Source organism: Stomoxys calcitrans, chromosome 5, assembly GCF_963082655.1.
Source record: "Stomoxys calcitrans chromosome 5, idStoCalc2.1, whole genome shotgun sequence".
Taxonomy (NCBI): Eukaryota; Metazoa; Arthropoda; class Insecta; order Diptera; family Muscidae; genus Stomoxys; species Stomoxys calcitrans.
The window spans coordinates 147,228,268-147,248,396 of NC_081556.1; the positions used below are offsets into that span (position 1 = coordinate 147,228,268).

General features: G+C 34.9%; 1 protein-coding gene across 3 annotated transcripts in view; it reads left to right on the plus strand.

Annotated features, from left to right (window-relative positions):
- The window catches only part of LOC106085199 (hydroxymethylglutaryl-CoA synthase 1), a 32,926-nt gene extending 16,622 nt beyond the window's left edge, over positions 1-16,304 (plus strand). For all 3 annotated transcript variants that reach the window (XM_059370064.1, XM_013249314.2, XM_013249312.2), the window contains exon 2: positions 14,012-16,304. In XM_059370064.1, the coding sequence (XP_059226047.1) occupies positions 14,072-15,457 (1,386 nt within the window). In that variant the 5' untranslated portion in view covers positions 14,012-14,071 and the 3' untranslated portion in view covers positions 15,458-16,304. The remainder of the gene's footprint in view (positions 1-14,011) is intronic.
- Positions 16,305-20,129: the final 3,825 nt, after the last annotated feature.

The window sequence follows — 20,129 nt, forward strand, 5'->3', positions numbered from 1 at the left end:
TTTTATACATTATTTTTGGGTCGCGAACAACATTTTGAGGTTTTACAAATGGGATGACTAGATTAGTATACCCCTTATCCTATGGTGGTGGTTATAAGGATGGTAATGACCGATCAAGTCGGAGCAATCTTACTCAATCCCCGAATCAAACTCCTGTTTAATATTCCGTGTCCGACACTATCTTCACAATCTCGACTCCACAGTTATTGATAACAAGAATTTTTAAGTCAGTATGTTGAACATACGATCGATCCATGGTGCCAACATTAATACCAACCCTGTCTGTAAGATAGTGAATACATTTCTAGTGTTTAATAATTTTCAATATTTAACCCCCCTGTAAAAACTGACCTCGTTCAATCTTACAATTTCATCGGCTAGTTTAAGTAGTCTGTTGGGCTTGTACCTTTTTGTTGTTGTTATAGTTTGTATACAACAAATAGCGCGCGCTTCTTGTTGATATTCAAGGCGAGTCTGACAAAAAGGTATTTCAATTGCAACAACAACTTATACAATTCACAAAGAGAAAATAATTTTGTTTATTTCTCTGTGGTGGATATCATTTCATACATATGTATTGTGCATATGTATGTATTTCCGAATGCCTCCTCAGTCCATTCATTGATTCTGATACGCTTGTTGGTTTGGTATTGGTGATGATAATGATGTTGATCTTCAAAAAGTTTGGGAGAAAGTTGTTGGTGTGCGCGCATGTGTGTGTGTGTGAGCAGCAGGCAGTCAGCATTTAATAAAAACAATCAACAATCGAATCTCTTTGATAAACGAGTGAAACAAGTGTAATGTTTATTGTAACGGTTTCTCGTGGTCTGTCAGAAAAAGCTAGGGGTGGGGTAAAAGAAGATTGAAGGAGAAGAGAGCTATTGTTTGGCAATAAATATGCATTCAAGCCAAACGTTTACACACATTGCGATTATATACCTATGCCTATAATATTCAATAAAACGCTATATCAACAACCTACCACTTTGTAAAATTCCGTCCAATTGTTGATTTCTTTTTTACCAACAAAAATACATGTCCAATGACAAATCATCAAACACATACATCTAGCCTCTTCCGTTTGGACCTTTGGTTTATAATTAGTTAAAAAAAAATCAACTGTTGCCAACGTGCAACAACGGCTAATACAATAAATTACGGATTGGCAAAATCATGCTGGCGTATGTACGAGTGGGTAGTAGACGTTTATAATAATTGTGCATGACCCCGGTACTCTTGTATAAAATAAGTGATTAAAAGCTATAGCCGTCATTATTTCTGTTCGCGTGCTCAAAAATTTGTGCACATATGCACAAATTGTTCCTGGAAGTCGTTTTCGTACTATCCCAGTGGGAAAAGATAATCAATGGTATATGAGAAGGTAATCGATAGCCTATATAGCTTGTTGATGCCAAATATAAATTTGCCAGCAGAAGAGAGCAGGAGAGTGCGTGAGAGCGAGCACGATTTTGAGTGTTTGATAATTGAGAGATTGAGAGCAAATTTCTACTAGAGGTTTTTTTTCCAGCAGAAATTTGCAGCATCGAACATCTGTTTTATGAAATTCAGCTGTTTAGTTCAAAAAAAAAAGCAAAAGAGAGTGAAGGCTGTTCTTACTCTCCTGCAAATTTTTACTGGAAAAGTACTCGAACAGGCCTATGTATTTAAATGACATTAACATCAACAGTTTCTGTATGTTATTTCATCGTTATTTGCAGTATGCACATCTGACGAAATTTTGGTTACCGAAAATTTCGCTTCCATGTACGCAGCTCAAATAATTTTCTTTGCGTAAGAGGGTGACATAATTTATGTTTTAGTAGCTCCAAGCAACATGAAATAAATTTATTTGTAAATAAAAAACCATAAGCTACAGCATATATGTACTTTATTAACCAAAAACGATAAAAACTCGGCCAAACTTATAAAGCTATGTTTGTCGCCATCTTGTATTACATACAACTATTTTTCAGTGGCGACAAAAATGTCTTGGCTGCAACCGAAAATTTCGCCAGAGGTGCATACTCAGCTTAAGTTCTAAATTGTTTTTAATTACGAAAATTAACATTGCAGTTATTTGCAGGGTTGCCAATTTTATTGCTATTTATTTTTTAGAATTAAACTATTTAATTCTAATAATAATAAATAATAATTATTTACAATGGCCTTAAATTTGTATTCTATTCCCAAATACCTTTGTTTTCAGTTCCATTCCGTTTGTAGCGGCCTTCTTCGCCGTTTGGGGACAGAAGTGGTGCTCTTGAGTTTAACACCCAAATACCTTTGATTTGAGTCCCATATTGTCCCGATCGGTATCCATGCCCGTTTAAGCGGTGTTTGAAGTGCTTCATTGGGTAGGGCGGGCGCCTTGAGACGAAGCAGCAAATTTTATTTTCGAAATTGTGTTCTTCTCCCACTACCTTTCATCGAGTCTCGTTTGCTTCAATTCGGTTGAAATGGGGCAGGGTTGGTTTTTGGGGCGGGAGGGACATTGAAAGATAGGGGATTGGAATCAAAACAGTGTTACAATGATGAAAATACAAATATAAAACACATTTGAAGAAGTTAAGTTGTAAAACAAAGTTTGTTTCTAAACCCACTTTGACGTTTTAATTTACGGCATTTGCCACCCAAGGTAGTTTCGTTAAGGGTAGATTTTTGTTGTTGTGCTAATGACGCTACCTCTTAATTGTACCATGGATTATTATTTGGTTAAAGAAGGTCGGAGCCTGCAATAACATACTCTCACTGAATAAAGCTTTTTAAACCCTTAATAGGCTATTAAAGATGCAAATGCTTATAAGTAGTTTATAAAGCCTCCATAACTTTTTACGAATTCGGCTGTAATTATGTACTAGGAACTTACCCGATGTACCTGTAATGATGCAATGAAATGAAAATTAAATCTTCTCTAACAAGTATGTTTGTTTAAATTGTCGTAAGTCCTCCGATGTCACTTTTAACGAATCGCTGTTAGTATTTTGGTCTTCATGCCATTTAGTTTGGGGAATTCTTTGATGTTTACATTGAACTGCCTTTGTTTTGTTTACCTCTATGTTGCTATTTACTCACAATGAATATACATATAAACAAGAAAGGCAATTGCGCTATACTGCCATCTAGGCAGTGTTTATAAATGTGCATAGTGTATACATGCATAGAAACTTTCTGCCATTGTTATAAAGCGAGCGACAAGTGTAAAACGGTAGCTAATAAAGGGATCGAGTTTAAAACGCTACTACGCAACGCAACGCGCCTACCAAATATTTGTGTGGCCTTCATTTTTAGTTTAACAGAAAATGGTGAAAGCGGTTTTTATGATTTTGATATGATGGAGTATGTTTTGTGCATATTGTAAATTCACATATTGTTATGATGTTTGTTTGTATGTATGTATATACATATGTCTTGTATGCTTTGCCATTAAATAATCTTAACATGTTAATTGTTTGATCACAAAAAAGAAGAGTTAATAATACAATAAAACATTTATATTAAAACTTGTTTTGTAATACTTGTACAAGAAAAAGTCTTCACAAAATTCAACTTCATACAAATCTGTTGGAAACGAGTCAGCGGCACAAGAAGATCCCTTAGTCCCAACCAGAGATGGCCTGTCAGAAACAGTGACGTATATGACATACATTTCCGACGTATATTACATACGTAGAAAACGTCGTAAACCTAGCCAAAAAACTAGGTTTCTGACAGAAAAAAAAATTCGAACGAAAATATGTCGAATTTTTGATCTGATTAACTAAAAATTTTGGCATAAGTAATTTTTTCCTCCTGGAGACGAACAATATTGAAATTGGAAAAAATCGGTTCAGAATTACAAAAAGCTACCGTAGGTTTACACGATTTTTACCAATATTGTTATAAAATGAATGACATCTGAGGTAGTGTCAAGTGAAATGGTAGATGGCGTGTTAAGTATGCTAATGTGAGGTAATGTCAAGTGAAATGGAAGATGGCGTGTTAAGTATTTTATTGAATAAGTAATGTTATTTTTAAGTATTGTTATTGAATAACATAATTAACACTCCATGTACCATTTCACTTGACACTTCCTCAGATGTCATGCATTTTTAACATATGTCGTTTACAACAGCTTTCAAAAAGCAAATTAAAACGGGAGAAGCAACTAATTTTGCAAAAGGATACAAAATAATTGCAATTTCTAAATATAATTGATGAAAACTAATAATTTATTGATTTTTTGCTTCACAAAAAAATCCTTAAACGTTACTTTATAAATTGACTTGAAATTTGCGTATATTTCCAATTTATTGTGTGAAAAATGTAAATGCAAAAATTAAAAAAAAAACTTAATATTTCTTTTATTGCGAATTTTTTTTACATATAAACTCTTCTATATATAACAAATAAGTGACAATAATATTTGTTAAAAATCAAACTTTTACACTGAGTTATTAAGGTTTATGACGTTTGCGACTTTTTCTACGTTTTATACAAGTATACGACGTTTTCGACTTTTACAACTTTTTGACAGTCGGAAACCTAAAAAATCGTCTTACGGACCATCTCTGGTCCCAACCATAATTCTGTCGTCAGGACGGTACGCAAGCCTAGCGAAATTTTCGTTGCCATAAGAAATGCATTGACATATCCTAAGCGAAATTTTTGCTTTGGTTGTGTTACAGGGTGGCATTGAAAGAACTGCGATTTTTTTCTGCCTTAATTCAATGAAAATAAAGGATTAAATCCATCACAAAATGGACTTATTGGAGAAAAACAACGTATACTTTCAATAAACGTTTACTAGATCAGTAAGAAAGTGTGAAAGTTTGGTCAAATGAATGTATGGTTATTAGGGCGATGACTCATCATATTTTGATGAGTTTTTATTCAAGATTAGATAAAATCTGACATATAAGGTGATTTGTAAAAAACCTCGCACATAAAATGATTTTTAAAAAAATTTCACAAAAATTAGATTTCAAAGTAGCTTGTGCATGACCTTTTTTAATATTTTAAGGGAATTCGTGCAACATGTAGCAAATTTTCCGAAAAAAAATCAAAAAGTCATCACCCTAATGAACAAGGTCCTAAATTGACAAGATCCGGGCAGACATATAGTGTAGGCAAAGAATCTTCGCGGAATACTTATTTGGGTGACGGCTTTTGTACAACTTAGTTTCCCTGTACGAGGGTTGCCTTTATATTTCGGGATTAAAGAAGACAAAACCAATTACTAATCATCGAAAATCGGTTTATTGTTTTTCAAAATGTTCCCCACTAAGAACTATAAATTTTTGCATGCGTTTGAACCAATTGTTAAGCACTTTTACCACTCTGATTGAGGTATCTCCAAAACATTCATTCTGAACGCATCAACCGCTTATTCGGTGTCGAAAACCATTGACCTCTCATTTATTTTTTACGTATGGGAATAAAAAGAAGTCATTCGGTGCCAATTCAGGACTATACGGCGGACGACTCATCAAATCGATGTTTTGAGTGCTCAAAAATCTAGTAGTTTTAGCCGATGTGTGAGAGCTCGCATTGGTGAAGAGTGATCCGTCTTCGGCGGTTGGTTTTTCTGATTTCTTGGAAGACAACAGGCGATCATTTGCTTGGAAGTGCTTCGTGCGCGAGCAACTTTTGTTGTTTTCGGCTCATCTTGAAACTCCCTTTCTGCGATCGTATTTTTAGAGCATTTCTTTCGACCAATCGACACGAGCCTTTTTTTTGGGCGATTGACAAATTGTGTGGGATTCAACGCGAACAAATTTTTTGACGGTCAAATGTTAATGCAATATTGAATGCATGCTGGTCCCTCTAATGCCTATGGTCTCAATCTCACGATAGGTCACATGATGATCTTGCAATATCAATTGGCGCACAGCATCAATGGTTTTTGGAACAACAATTTATTTTGGTAGACTTTCACAAAGTTTGACATGGAGTGAACTACGACCTCGGTTGAATTTACAATACCATCGATAAACACTGGTCCTTGATGGAGCTTCATCGCCAAAAATTGAATGAAGTTCATCGGTGCACTGTTGTTGAGTTAATTCACGACGAAAGTTGTAAAAAATAATCGCACGAAAATGTTAACGATTTAATTCTATTTTTTGGGCGAGATGAATCTTTTAAGTTATTGTAAACAACACAAATAGCGCTCTAATCATACGAGTGTTCTGAGTACGTATAACCTCATAAATGTCAAGCTTTACGATAGAGCTGTTAGATGGCAGATTGCTACACAAGGGTTGTTCAATCCCGAAATATAAAAGGCAACTCTGGTATCATCTTTGATGAGTTTTTATTTAAAATTAGAGAAAATCTCAAAATATATGGCGGTTCTATAAAAAAAAAAACATCATGCACAGAACGATTTAAAAACTTTCATTTCAACGCGGTTTGTGAGCGATGATGAGTTTCATGATTTGATTACAAATACGATCTCCATCATAAATAAAAAAAACGACAGACGGACATGGTCTACAGCTGAAGATAGCTGGTTTGGAAAAACATCAGTTGAGAAAATAGTCTCTTGAGGAATCAGCTAGAAATGGGATATAAACCTGTCATGTAGATAGAGGCCATTTGGTCATCAAACTGACTTCGGATCAAAATCTCGGTGTTAAGCAATCACCGTACAGGAAAGTCGAGCACGCTACGAAAACGACACTTTTTGAAATATCTAAATACTTTAGGATTATGCATCAACTTAATAGCCAAATAATTTTTATTCAAAAAGTTTTGTAACATTTTTGCTATTTTCTGCGTTTAACACATCATGCCCATATAGAAAATATGTATAACTAAATTAACTAAATGATCCAAATAACACAAATATTTGTTATGTAAATACAAATGTTTTTATTTTGTTTAACGAAATAATGAAATGAAAACAAAACCGAAAACCTTTCCATATGTACATAAATAGCAAAGAGAGCATGAGACATTTCTTAAAATTTCGGATCTTGAGTCTTACTTGATATGTTTAGCATTGCGCCCTGTGGCTCACTATAAATTATATGAACATTATTTCCATTAAAGGATAATCTGAGCGTTTTTTTAAATTAGACAATAGTTTTTATTTCTTTAACAAATTTTAATAACGTTAGTATTTGTAATGGAATGGCTTTAATGTGTATATGTTTCATGAATACTGTAACTGTAATTCATTTAAGGTTCTATCACACTACATGTTCTTGTCTTATGACATGTCACTTTTATGTATCATTGGCATTTCATTATGTGTATCAAAATTGCCATTTTACATACGATTCATCATTTTTTACTATCACACTAGTATGTTATTTTTGTATGACATAACCTAAAAATGTGAGTTAAAGCTGATTTTTTATGGCTGCAAATTGTTAAAGTTGTGAAAACAATTTAATTTGGAGTTCTTTCCATTCAACTTACAACAAAACAGCAGATTTCTTTATGTTTTTTGTCAAAAGGAATAGAGCGCCGATCTAATCGATAAAAATAACAGTAGTATTTTCAAATATGATTTTCATGTGTTATATTAATTCGTATCACACTGTGTAAGCAACTTTAACAATAGCAAAATTTGAAATGTCATAAGACAATAACATGTAGTGTGATGGCACCTTTAATAAATGAAAGCCATGTTCAGTTGTATTAACATAGTTATCGATTAAAATTCAATACGTCAAGGACTCTTTACACCTGGCGAACGACTTCCTTCGAATTAATTCTTAAGTGGAGTGTCCGATTTTCAATAATTTGGCTAATAAAGTACATATGTTCTGAAATTAAACGTTCCTATTTGCAAATAACTTTATTTTGTGCTGCATGGACCTATCAAAACATACATTTTCATTCTTAATTGCGAAAAATAAAGAAAATTTAATTAAGCAACGTATTTGTAAGCGAAATTTTTTGGTAACGGTGTAGGTAACGAAAATTTCGCTTAGCATATGTATGCATTTCTTATGGTAATGAAATTTTCGCCAGAGGCGCATACTGTATGTTGCATGTCCATAGTAGGGCGGATTAATATCTGCACCTTCTTTTCAACCTAACCTAACCTAAACTATTTCCAAAACAGATGGTAGCCAGTATTCACTTAATAAGATTACAGAAAGCAATCATTAAGCTTGTCGAAGTTGTTATTTTTAGGGTTTTTTCTTGTTGTTGAAGCTCTTGTCGTCTAGAGACGTTGTGGATTGGTTAACTTTTTTACTACAAATGTTTATATTTTGTCCAAATGTTTGCACTTTTTATACTTTATCCTTGCAAATATAATGATAGTGACGTATACTTATATTAGTTAATTTTGGATGGAAGCATTGTCATTGGAATTATTAAATTAACTCTCTCCAGACATTTATTAACAATAAATTGCACTTGTTATATTATTTTAATTAAAAATGTGTCAATAATCCAGCTAACAAATGTTTTTTATGTCAACACATACATTTTTTTTTCTTCATTTTAATAAAATATTGATTTCGCTGCTTCATTTTGCAAGTATTCTAAAAATATATATATATTTTTAAATACTTGAATGTTTACTTGCCAGTCATAGTTATATCATAATCGAATATAATATGGAAACCGACTAAACTTATTTTAGTTAAGTTAAATACACGGCATGTAGTTGTCTTATGACATGCCACTTTTTGTATTCGCATGTAATTTAAAATGTTTGTACAAAATGTCAATTAACATAGGATTCATCATTTTTGCTATCATACATGCATTTTATTTTTGTATGACTTAACCTAAAAATTTAAGCAAGTCTGATTTTTTTTTATGCGTAAACATTTTTAAACTTGAGAGAAAGGTGGTTAAATCATAAATTCGTGAAACAATTATATTTGGGGTTAATTTCATTCGACTGATAACAAAAACACCTGATTTCTATAAGTTTTTGTCAAAAGGAATAGAGTACGCTTTAAACCAAAAAATTTCATGTGCTATTTTGGAATGTGATATTCATATGTTAGTTTTATTTGTATCACACGACATGTACAACTCTATATCTGCTAATTTTGGCATGTCATAAGATACTCACATACCGTATAATAGATCCATTAGGAATTTATTTAAAAACGTGAAACGAAATAACGTATAACGATTCGACGGAAATCGAACTATTACTGAACTTCACATGCATAGTTGGATAAAAATTGTATACGTACAACCATGACATAATTACCAGGTAGTGTACCGTAAACAGCTGAGTACAATTTTTTTCGTGAGTGCTCTTCGCGTCTTCTGTCAATGAGTTTTGGTTGTGTGTGTATTATAGTTTAGAACCAAAGCACACACAAACAACGAAAAATGTCGCGACATACACAAAATCAGAGTTGCACTTATCACTGATTTTGACAGATAGTGCACTTAATATTTTATTATTGGGCAACTGCCACTGCCTGTAAATGAATATATCTTGGCACAAAGCACTGATTTTGACAGATAGTGTGCTTTGTTTTTTGTTACCTTAGTAACCAGTAAATTAATTTATCTAGATGGCTTATACACAAGTTGACAAATGTTTATGGCAAAATGTTTATTTACCCTGAGGGCAATTTACATGATACATCAAATATGCCAGCGCTATGCGTATTTGTTGAAAAAAAAGAGTTAAATAGATCCATAGTTTTTTACAGGGTTTAAGGTGAGCATTATGTTTAGTCTTCAATACGAAACTCCATATATACTAAACTACTAAAAAAAAATCTGTAAAAACATTTTCATTTCTTCACTGAGTGAAAATTTGACATTCATTGAAAGTGTACTCGAAACGTTTTCAACTTGGGCCAATATGATAAATATGTTCGTTCATTGTCTTTTAAATAGATTGCAGTTGTTGGCAAAAAAATTTTTTTTGACTTTCTTATCTTTATGATAAAGCGCAGTATGCACATCTGGCGAAATTTTCGTTACCATAAAAAAATGGATTAACATATCCTAAAAGAAAATGTTCGAAATTTCCTTGCGTAACAGCCGACATAATAGGCATTGGTGAATTTTATCTTGCAACTACGAATGAAAATGTATGTTTTAATAATAACATGAAATAAAGTTATTTGCAAATAAAAACGATTAATTACAGCAAATATTTACGTTATTACCCAAAAAAAAAAATAAAATTTTGCCAAAATTATAAATCGATGTTTGTCGCTATGTTGTTTTCTAAACAACTATTTTTCAGTGGCGACACGAAGGTCTTGGCTGCAACCGAAAATTTCGCTAGAGGTGCATACTCACCTTAACACCATGCAAACAACACAATTTACGAAAATTAAATGCTGGTGGTAAAACATATCATAGGCTTGTCTATATGTCTCTTTATTGTAAAAAACGTTTTTGTGAGAGTTTCTACATCAAGGGAAACAATGTTTTGCGAAAACCTTACACAGTTAACTATCTTAATATCTACCTTTACTTAAAAAATTTGGAATTTCACGTTCGCCAAGAACATGTAATGAAGTAAAATATCTATATAACACAAATATTTGTTAAGTCAATACATATGATTTTGTTTTATTTTGCAAAATGTTGATTTCGCTTCCACATTTTGCAAATACATCAAAAATATATACCCGTGTTATAATACCAATGTTTTTTTTGGTATTACTATATTATGCTTTCAGGAACAGGGGCAAACTTCTCACATATCAATAAGCGCTATCCGGTTCAAGTTTTACCTCATGAAAAGGGGCCTCCTTTTTAAAACCTAGTCCGAACGGCGTGTCGTAGTGGAAAAGTTTTTACATGGCTGTCGTTCCAAATGGGACAGTACTTCACAAATGTCGCCAGTATTAGAAGGGGATAACCACCGCTGAATTTTTTTTCTGATGTTCTCGCCAGGATTCGAACCCAGGCGTTCAGCGTCATAGGCGGATATGCTAACCTCTGCGCTACGATGGACCCTGTTCCTTAATGGAATGTTGATGGGCAAATTCGAATTCGCATATTATGCTTTCATAGTTCAAGCTCCTTATACAAAAAATGTGGACGAAAATTTTGGCAAAATGTTGATTTCGCCTCCACATTTTGCAAATATACCAAAATATATACACGTGTTATAAAACCATTGTTGTTTATTTGTATGACTATTTTAAGCTTTCATAGTTCAAGCTCCCTATCCAAAAGATGTGGAAAAAATATTGCCAAACTGTTGATTTGGCTTTCACATTTCGCAAATATACCGAAAATATATACACATGTTATAAAAACAATGTTGTTTATTTGTATGACTTTATTATTCTTTCATAGTTCAAAGTCCTTATCAAAAGAAATTTGAACAGTAAATTGAAATAAGACAAAAGAAAATTTTCCATTATTTAGTTTAGAAACTATTGACCCTTATGAGTCTTGAATTGAATAAATGGCGAAAAAATCTTGGCTAATTTTACTTTGGAAAATGAGTTTCTTACTTGTTTATAAAAGCGTTTTTAGTTCGGCTGGGACGAATCTTATATACCCTCCACCATGGATCGCATTTGTCGAGTTCTTTTCCCGGTATCTCTTTTTAGACAAACAAAGGAGAAAAGATAAGAATTGCTATGCTATTGAAACTATGTCAAGTTATGATCCGATTCGGACCATAATTGAATTGAATGTTGGACACCATAGTAGAAGTCATTGTGTAAAATTTCAGCCAATTCGAATAAGAATTGCGCCCTCTGGAGGCTCAAGAAATAAAATAGGGAGATCGGTTTATATGGGAGCTGTATCAGGCTATACACCGATTCAGACCATATCTGATACGTATGTTGGAGGTTATGGGAGAATCCGTTGTGCAAAATTTCAGCCAAATCGCCATCTTACGCCCTCTAGAGGGTCAAGAAGTCAAGATCCCAGATAGGTTTATATGGCAGCTATATCAGGTTATGAACCGATTTGAACCATACATAGCACAGTTGTTGGAAGTCATAACTAAACACGTGGTGCCAAATTTCAGTCAAATTGGATAGGAATTGCGCCCTCTAGAGGGCCAAGAAGTCAAGACTCCAGATCGGTTTATATGACAGCTAATCAGATTATGAAACGATTTCCATCATACTTAGCACTGTTGTTGGAAATTATAAAGAAACACGTTATGCCAAAATTCAGCCAAATCGGTTAAGATTTGCGCCCTCTAGAGGCGCAGAAATGCAGATATATCAAAACATGGACCGATATAGCCCATTTACACTCCCAACCGATGTGGCTAGCTTTACTCCTTCAATTGTTTGCGTGCTTTCAACAGACAGACGGACGGACATTGCTAGATCGGCTTAAAATGTCATGTCGATCAAGAATATACATACTTTATGGGGACTTAAACGAATATTTCGAGGAGTTTCAAACTGAATGACGAAATTAGTATACACCCATACACCCATACTATGGTGGAGGATATAAAAAGTTGGCAAAAACAATTGCTTTATGTGTCTACGACATCTACGATCGAAAGAATTTGGAGTGGGCGCGTATACATATTTTGAAACATGGCCATGAAAGTCCCAAATAGTCAAAAGTAAAAATAAACATTTTTAATTTGGTGTCTACCGATTTTTTTGTGCGGTGTGGATCAGCTGATTGCAAAGCTATGGCAATACATTTAAATTAATTAAAAGTTCATTTAATTAGTTAAAGGCGTTATATAAGTCAATAGGAGTTGTTCTTAAGTCACGCTGGTTGTAAGTCATTGCAATTTGAGATGTTTCGATGGATATTTGTGCAAATTTTGTGATTTTGCAATAAAATAGCCGGACTCAATTTTAGTGATGCAAACTAAATAAAACAAACACAACATCCGACCATGCACCGGTTTATAAAAATAAAAAAATATTTTTATGTTTGAAATTGCATGCTTATTATATCCCAGGAACAAATGCATTCTTAGTTTATGCAGTTTTTAATAATTATTACACAAATATGTTAGATAATATCTATCCAACAGATTGTGAAAAAACCGACGCAATAACTATTTTTTTCGGCACAAGCACTAAAACGGCATAGGGTTGCCAAAGCAAAATAAGGAATAACACTAAGTTATTTAGGTGCTATTGTATGTTTTTGAAAACGAAATGCTATAATGGGTTTATTTTACAATAATCTTTTAAAAACTATGGTGAACTTTAATGATTCATTAGTAAATTTTTGTGAATACGGCTGACGAACTTTAAATATTAAAGACCCCTTTGCAACATGGTGATACTTTTAGGGTTTTTTGTGATCTAAAAATATTAAAATATAGTTGCGAAAAGCACTAAGTTGGCATCCCTGATTGAATGTTATCGATAACTTTCTTAATACAACTTAACATGACTTTAATTTATAACCGTTGGAGTCGTTACAGTTATTCAGCAAAGTCCATATTAAAGCCAATCAAAAGAATACATAAAAATAGCCGTTTACCGTTTAAAAATAAACCATTAAATGGAGACACCTTCATATTTAAGCTCTTGCGCCTACTTTTCCAGTACAATTGTTCAAGTGTGTAAAAACAATGTTACTCTCTCTTTGATTGACTGATTTGAATAAAAAGGCTGATTTTCACATGACATGTGATCAAGGTTGCAGGTTTCCAAGGAAAAAAACCCATCTGCAGTGGAAATTGTTAAAATTTAATAAAATTTTGAATCTCTTAACTATCGAAGAGAGACTTGTTCTTTCTCTCTCTCTCTCTTGTTAGGTTAGTTAAGATAAAAGTGATCGTGTTAGAAATTTTTTAGTTTATATCTACTGTGAATTACAGTACAACTGTTTCTTGGTGTTTGCACATATTTTAGCCATCACATCGCCTCGGCGATCGGAACGACCTTGTTAAAAAATACACTACCTCCACATGCAAATATGTGGCTACTACTATAACAACAAAAAAGTTTACAATCCCATGGCAGCCGGTTGTATGTACCGAATGGACCCGATGAATTCCTTCATTGGCAAGGGCTGGCGCCTCAGTGTACCACACACTGCTACTACAACAACAACAACAAAAGTTTATTTTTCCCAATTCCCTTCATATAATAAATCTAATAAAATGATTTCCTTTTCATTTCAGATACATTTTTTTGCTACAACTCAAAGTGAAGTTCATCATCGTCCATCGTCTCCCATTGAAATGTGGCCTGAAAACGTTGGCATTCTAGCTATAGAGGTTTTATTTCCCTCGCAATATGTGGATCAAACCGAATTGGAGCAATTCGATGGAGCCTCAGCGGGCAAATATACCATTGGTCTGGGTCAATCGAAAATGGGTTTCTGTTCTGATCGTGAAGATGTCAACTCGCTGTGCTTAACCGTCGTCACCCGCCTCATGGAAAGACACCAAATCAAAGCCACTGATATTGGTCGCCTGGAAGTTGGCACCGAAACCATTGTGGACAAATCGAAATCTGTCAAATCGGTGTTAATGCAATTGTTTGCTGATAGTGGTAATACCGATATGGAAGGTATTGATACCACAAATGCCTGCTACGGTGGCACTGCTGCCTTATTTAATTCCATAAATTGGGTGGAGTCATCCAGTTGGGATGGCCGCCTTGCATTGGCTGTGTGTGCTGATATAGCCGTTTATGCAAAGGGTGCTGCTCGGCCCACGGGTGGGGCGGGAGCCATTGCCATGTTGGTGGGACCAAATGCTCCTCTGGTATTTGAGAGAGGTTTAAGAGCAACACACATGGAGCATGCCTATGATTTCTATAAACCCGATTTAAGCTCAGAATACCCAACAGTCGATGGTAAATTATCCATACAATGTTACCTATCCGCTCTGGACACCTGCTATCAATTGTATCGTAAGAAATTCGAAAAACATAATCCCCAGGCTGAAAAGCAAGGTTTAGAGAACTTTGATGCAGTGCTATTTCATACACCTTTTTGCAAACTGGTGCAGAAATCGGTGGCTCGCTTGGTGTTTAATGACTTCTTGCTGACCACGGACGAAACAAAAAGAGCTGAGAAATACCCTGCCTTGGAACGTTTCAATAAGGCTACCTTGGCCAGCACATACTTTGATCGTGATGTCGAAAAAGCCTTTATGACACAATTTGCCAATGTATTTGAGGAGAAAACCAAAAAGTCCCTGCTATTGGCCAGTCAAGTGGGCAACATGTACACACCCTCAGTATATTCGGGCCTAGTTTCGTTGCTGGTCAACGAGACTCCGGAAAATCTGCTGGGCAAACGCATTGCCGTCTTTTCCTATGGATCCGGTTTGGCCGCCTCCATGTACTCCATTAAAGTGACCTCAAATTCCGATGTCTTCCAGAAATTCGTAGGAAAATTAGATTATGTTCTGCCCTTGCTGAATTCACGCGAGAAGGTGGCACCCCAAGTGTTTTCGGAGCTTATGGAAATACGCGAGAAGAACAATCATGCTGCGCCCTACACACCCACGGGCAGCATAAGCGCCTTGTTCCCGGGTACCTACTACCTCAAGAGTGTCGACGAAATGCATCGGCGCACTTACGAACGCACCCCAACCATTTCAAATGGCGTACACTGAAAGTGGCTGGGCGGCAGCAGCAGAAGTGGATAAAGCAGAACTTTAGCTTTACTTAAAACTACAATTAAAAAACTTATGGTACTTTAGTCGATAATTATAAAATGAAAACTGAACTTTTTTCACACTTAAGAGAAAGAACGAGAGAGAGAGAACTTTAAAAAAGTTTTATACAAAGAAATTAAACTACCTACGTTAGCTTAGATATTTTGTTGGTTTCTATAACCCTATCCCAATTTTAGTTTACTTTTCTTCAAGTTTTAAACTACTACTACTACTACCATCAGCTTCATACACACTAGAACTTAAATACATACAAGCATATGTACATACATACTCTATACATTGTATTTATTTACAAAAACTATTTTATTTATCTATTTCTTTTTTTTTCTCTTCAAATAAAACAAAATACACAATTGCTTAATTAAGATAAAGAATTAAACGGAATGCAACAGCAGCAACAACTTGACAATAAGAACCCATGATGATGATGATGATGATAATGATAATTATGATTTATTGAATGCGAGCCCCCATTTTATTTTTGATTATTATCAAAGTGCTTACTGCTTATTATTATATTTATTTGTAAATGCCTATAATTTATTGAATCATACAATATATTTATAGCACTTTTATGGTGTATGCATGTTTTGATTTAACCTAAGTCAGTTTATTTCTATCCCCCGCTATGCTTTGATTTATTTCCTTAGTTTCACTTCCAACAGCGTTGGGATCAATTTGAAAATTATCATCGAATTAGTTTATTAATGAATACATGTTTGTATTATTGATTTGATTTTCGGTTAATTTATAGAAAATATATATATAATTTTAACAAGAAATACAGTTAATGAGTTTTTTTTTGGTATAAAATGATGAAATTTAATTATTTTATTTGATAGATACATATTTTCATCGGAGCATAGGTCCTCAGTAAATCGATTAAAACATTTTCTATTCTGCGGTTGATTTGTCACATCACTTCAACCAATATAACGGGGGTTAAGTTTCGATAATTGTCTCCAAACGTCATCTGTGAAAGTGTTCAGTACACTCTGCACTCTGTATACACAAACAAGTAAGACTACAAATCTTTGAAATTTTCAAAATTCGTGCTCTGTGATAACAGCTCGATGGAAACATACTGTTATCGAAAAATTGTGTTCTGAGATGAGGGTTATTTCCGACTAAATGGATGCGTAAACAAGCTAACCATCGAATCTGGGATGAAGAACAACCACATGCCGTAAAGGAGTTACCAATAAATCCCAAAAAAACTATAGTTTGGTGTGTGGTTATTATTGTTGTAGAAATGTGTTGTACTCGGAGGCGGCGGCCTTGCCGATGAAGCACTTCAGCGGGTCAATCCGGTACGTACAGCCGGCTGCCATGGGATTGATTGTCGATTATTATTGTTGTAGCAATGTGTTGTACTCGGAGGCGGCGGCCTTGCCGATGAAGCACTTCAGCGGGTCAATCCGGTACGTACAACCGGCAACCATGGTATTGTGCGGTTTATGGGCTGGTGGTATCAACGATCTATTTTTCTTCAAATACGATCGTGGAATAAACCTTGCCGTCAACGGTGAACTATATCAGCCATGATACGTTACTTTTTTATACCCAACACCGAAGGATGGGGGTATATTCATTTTGTCATTCCGTTTGCAACACATCGAAATATACATTTCCGACCCTATAAAGTATATATGATCAAGAATCAGCGTAAAAATCTAAGACGATCTAGCCATGTCCGTCCGCCTGCCTGTTGAAATCACGCTACAGTCTTTTTGTCCATAAGCTGGTTAAGTTCGAAGATGGGCTATATCGGACTATACCCATATAGACCGATCTGCCGATTTGGGGTCTTAGGCTCATAAAAGCCACATTTATTATCCGATTTTGCTGAAATTTGGCAGTGAATTGTCTTAGGCCCATCGACATCTTCCTTCAATTTGGCCCTGTTCGGTTCAGATTTGGATATAGCTGCCATATAGACCGATCTCTCGATTAAAGGTCTTGGGCCCATAAAAGGCGCATTTATTGTCCAATTTCGCCGAAATTTGGGACAGTGAGTTGTGTTAGGCCACTCGACATATTTCTGCAATTTGGCCCAGAACGGTTCAGATTTGGATATAGATGCTATATGGACCGATAACGAGATTTAAGGTTTTGGGCCCATAAAAGGCGCATTTATTGTCCAATTTCGCCGAAATTTGGGACAGTGGGTTGTGTTAGGCCCTTCAACATTCTTCTTTAATTTGTGTCAGATCGGTCCAGATTTGGATATAGCTGCCATATGGACCGATCTCTCAATTTAAGGTTTTGCGCCCATTTGGATTTCTCCGACATTTGGAACAGTGAGTTGTGTTAGGCCCTTCGTCAGCCCTCTACAATTTTGCCCAGATCGGTTCAGACATATAGACCGATCTCTCGATATAAGGTTTTGACCCTATAACAGGCACATTTATAATTCGATTTCGCTGAAATTTTACACAGTGACTTATGTTAGGCTTTTCGACATCCGTGTCGTATATAGTTCAGATCGGTATATATTTGGATATGGCTATCATAAAGACCAATATTTGGTTCTACAAAATTGTACAATGACTTGTACTTAATAGACCACTCAATATTTGTGTCGAGTTTGGTCCAAATCGGTCCATATTTTGATATAGTTGCTGTGGGGGCATAAATTATTATACAAAGTGGCGTAGGACTTGGTTGATATATAATTTCAACTAAACGGCCATGTGAGTTGGCCGCTTAGATCATCTAATAGCTATGTTTTAGTACTATATAATGCAGTGCAATGAAATTATGTATGGAAATGACATCTACGCACAATTCTTGCTGTGTTTCATTTTAGTACTGGATAGATAAGCCGTGAAAGCAAAAATAAAGCAAGTCTGAGTGTTTGTCAACATGTGGTAACACCATTTGCCAACCTGTTAAAACAATACGAGAAAAAAAGTGCAAATATTTGTAAAATTTACAACTAAAATTTGCAACAAAAATTTGGGCATGGCATTCATATAAAATTTATTTAGATTTGTGTACACAAATTTATAAATAAATTGTTTTAATTTTATTTTACCATTCACAATAGAGGTATTTCAGCAAGTGGCCACACTTATTTGTAAAAAAACACGTCATGGCAATCCTGACAACAGATGTTCTTCATAAAGCCCAAGATATATTCATTTACAGGTAGCGGCAGTTGGCCAACAACAAACTGCTGAGTGCACAATCAGTCAAAACCAGTGATTAGTGTGTCACTAGTTCGATTTTGAGTATGTCACTAGTTCGCGCCATTTTTCGTTGTTTGTGTTATGGTTCTTAATTATAGTGCACACACATAATCAAAAAATTTATTTTTTTTTAACTTTACTGCGTTGCTTTTGTGGGATTTTGTGCAGAGTTGCATTTTTGCAAAGCGACACTTAAAAACAAAACTCAACGCGATCATTCTGATTTGGCCTGAAGGGTTGGTATTCTATTTTCGGAATAGTCGCTGAAATGTTTAATTGTTTCACGAGTGAAATTTGATAGTAATCATTTGTTTTTATTTTCATACCAAAAAACGTTTTTTATCTGCACTTTTGGCTTAATGTTTTTTTCCCAAATAGAAGAAATAACGAACCATTGACTAAAGTGATGCCGAGAATGTTTTCAGGCGTTGCCACTCAAATTTTTTTTACCATTTTCCTCACTATGAACAGAGTACTACTTTTTCGACTATTTTTTCTCCAATCGTCTTTCTTGTTGTTGTAGGTTCATTTCTTTGTGTCGAGGTAGCGGCCCTCATTAAGCTCCATAGGTGAGCAAGATTATTTTGGTCCATAGAATTAATCGCCGTCGAAACGTAATTTAAGGCGCCAATAACTCGCCTTGTCATAACGAGTCTCACGGGCACTCAAAATTTGAGCAAGAGGCGATGTCGCTCGGCCTTTCACTGAGACTGAAACAGTTGCAGCTACTCCGTATTTCACTTTCTGCAACCCGATAGCTGTCAGCTGAGCTTCTCGTGATGACGATATACACCACTCAAATTGGATCTGAGACTTCCAACCCGTGTGGTTCTCATAGTCACACCCTGTACCACAGTAGTGGTGAAGGGCATAAGTAGGAAATAAGTTAATTGTTCATTGTTTACTTTGGAGATTTCCATTGAAATTAATTTCCTGATGAAATTTTAGGTAAACAAATCATTTCCTACCGAGACGCATTGTCTGCACTCACATTCCTAAATTATTTAGATAGAGATGAACGGTGAGTCATTCGTTTTGCACGTACTATAAACATGTATGAAGAAATTGTTTATAATTGCAAATCTTCTAACGAAATAATATATCTACAAAAAACATTTGAACAACGCAGTTCATATTTTTTTTATTGTACGTACTCTCAACCTCTGCCATGATTGTGATCTCTATTTCTATGTTCTTTTTTTATATCCTCCACCATAGGATTGGGGGTATACTAATTTCGTCATTCTGTTTGTAACTACTCGAAGTATTCGTCTGAGACCCCATAAAGTATATATATACTTGATCGTCGCGACATTTTATGACGATCTAGCCATGTCCGTCCGTCCGTCTGTCTGTCTGTCTGTCGAAAGCACGCTAACATCCGAAGGAGTAAAGCTAGCCGCTTAAAATTTTGCACA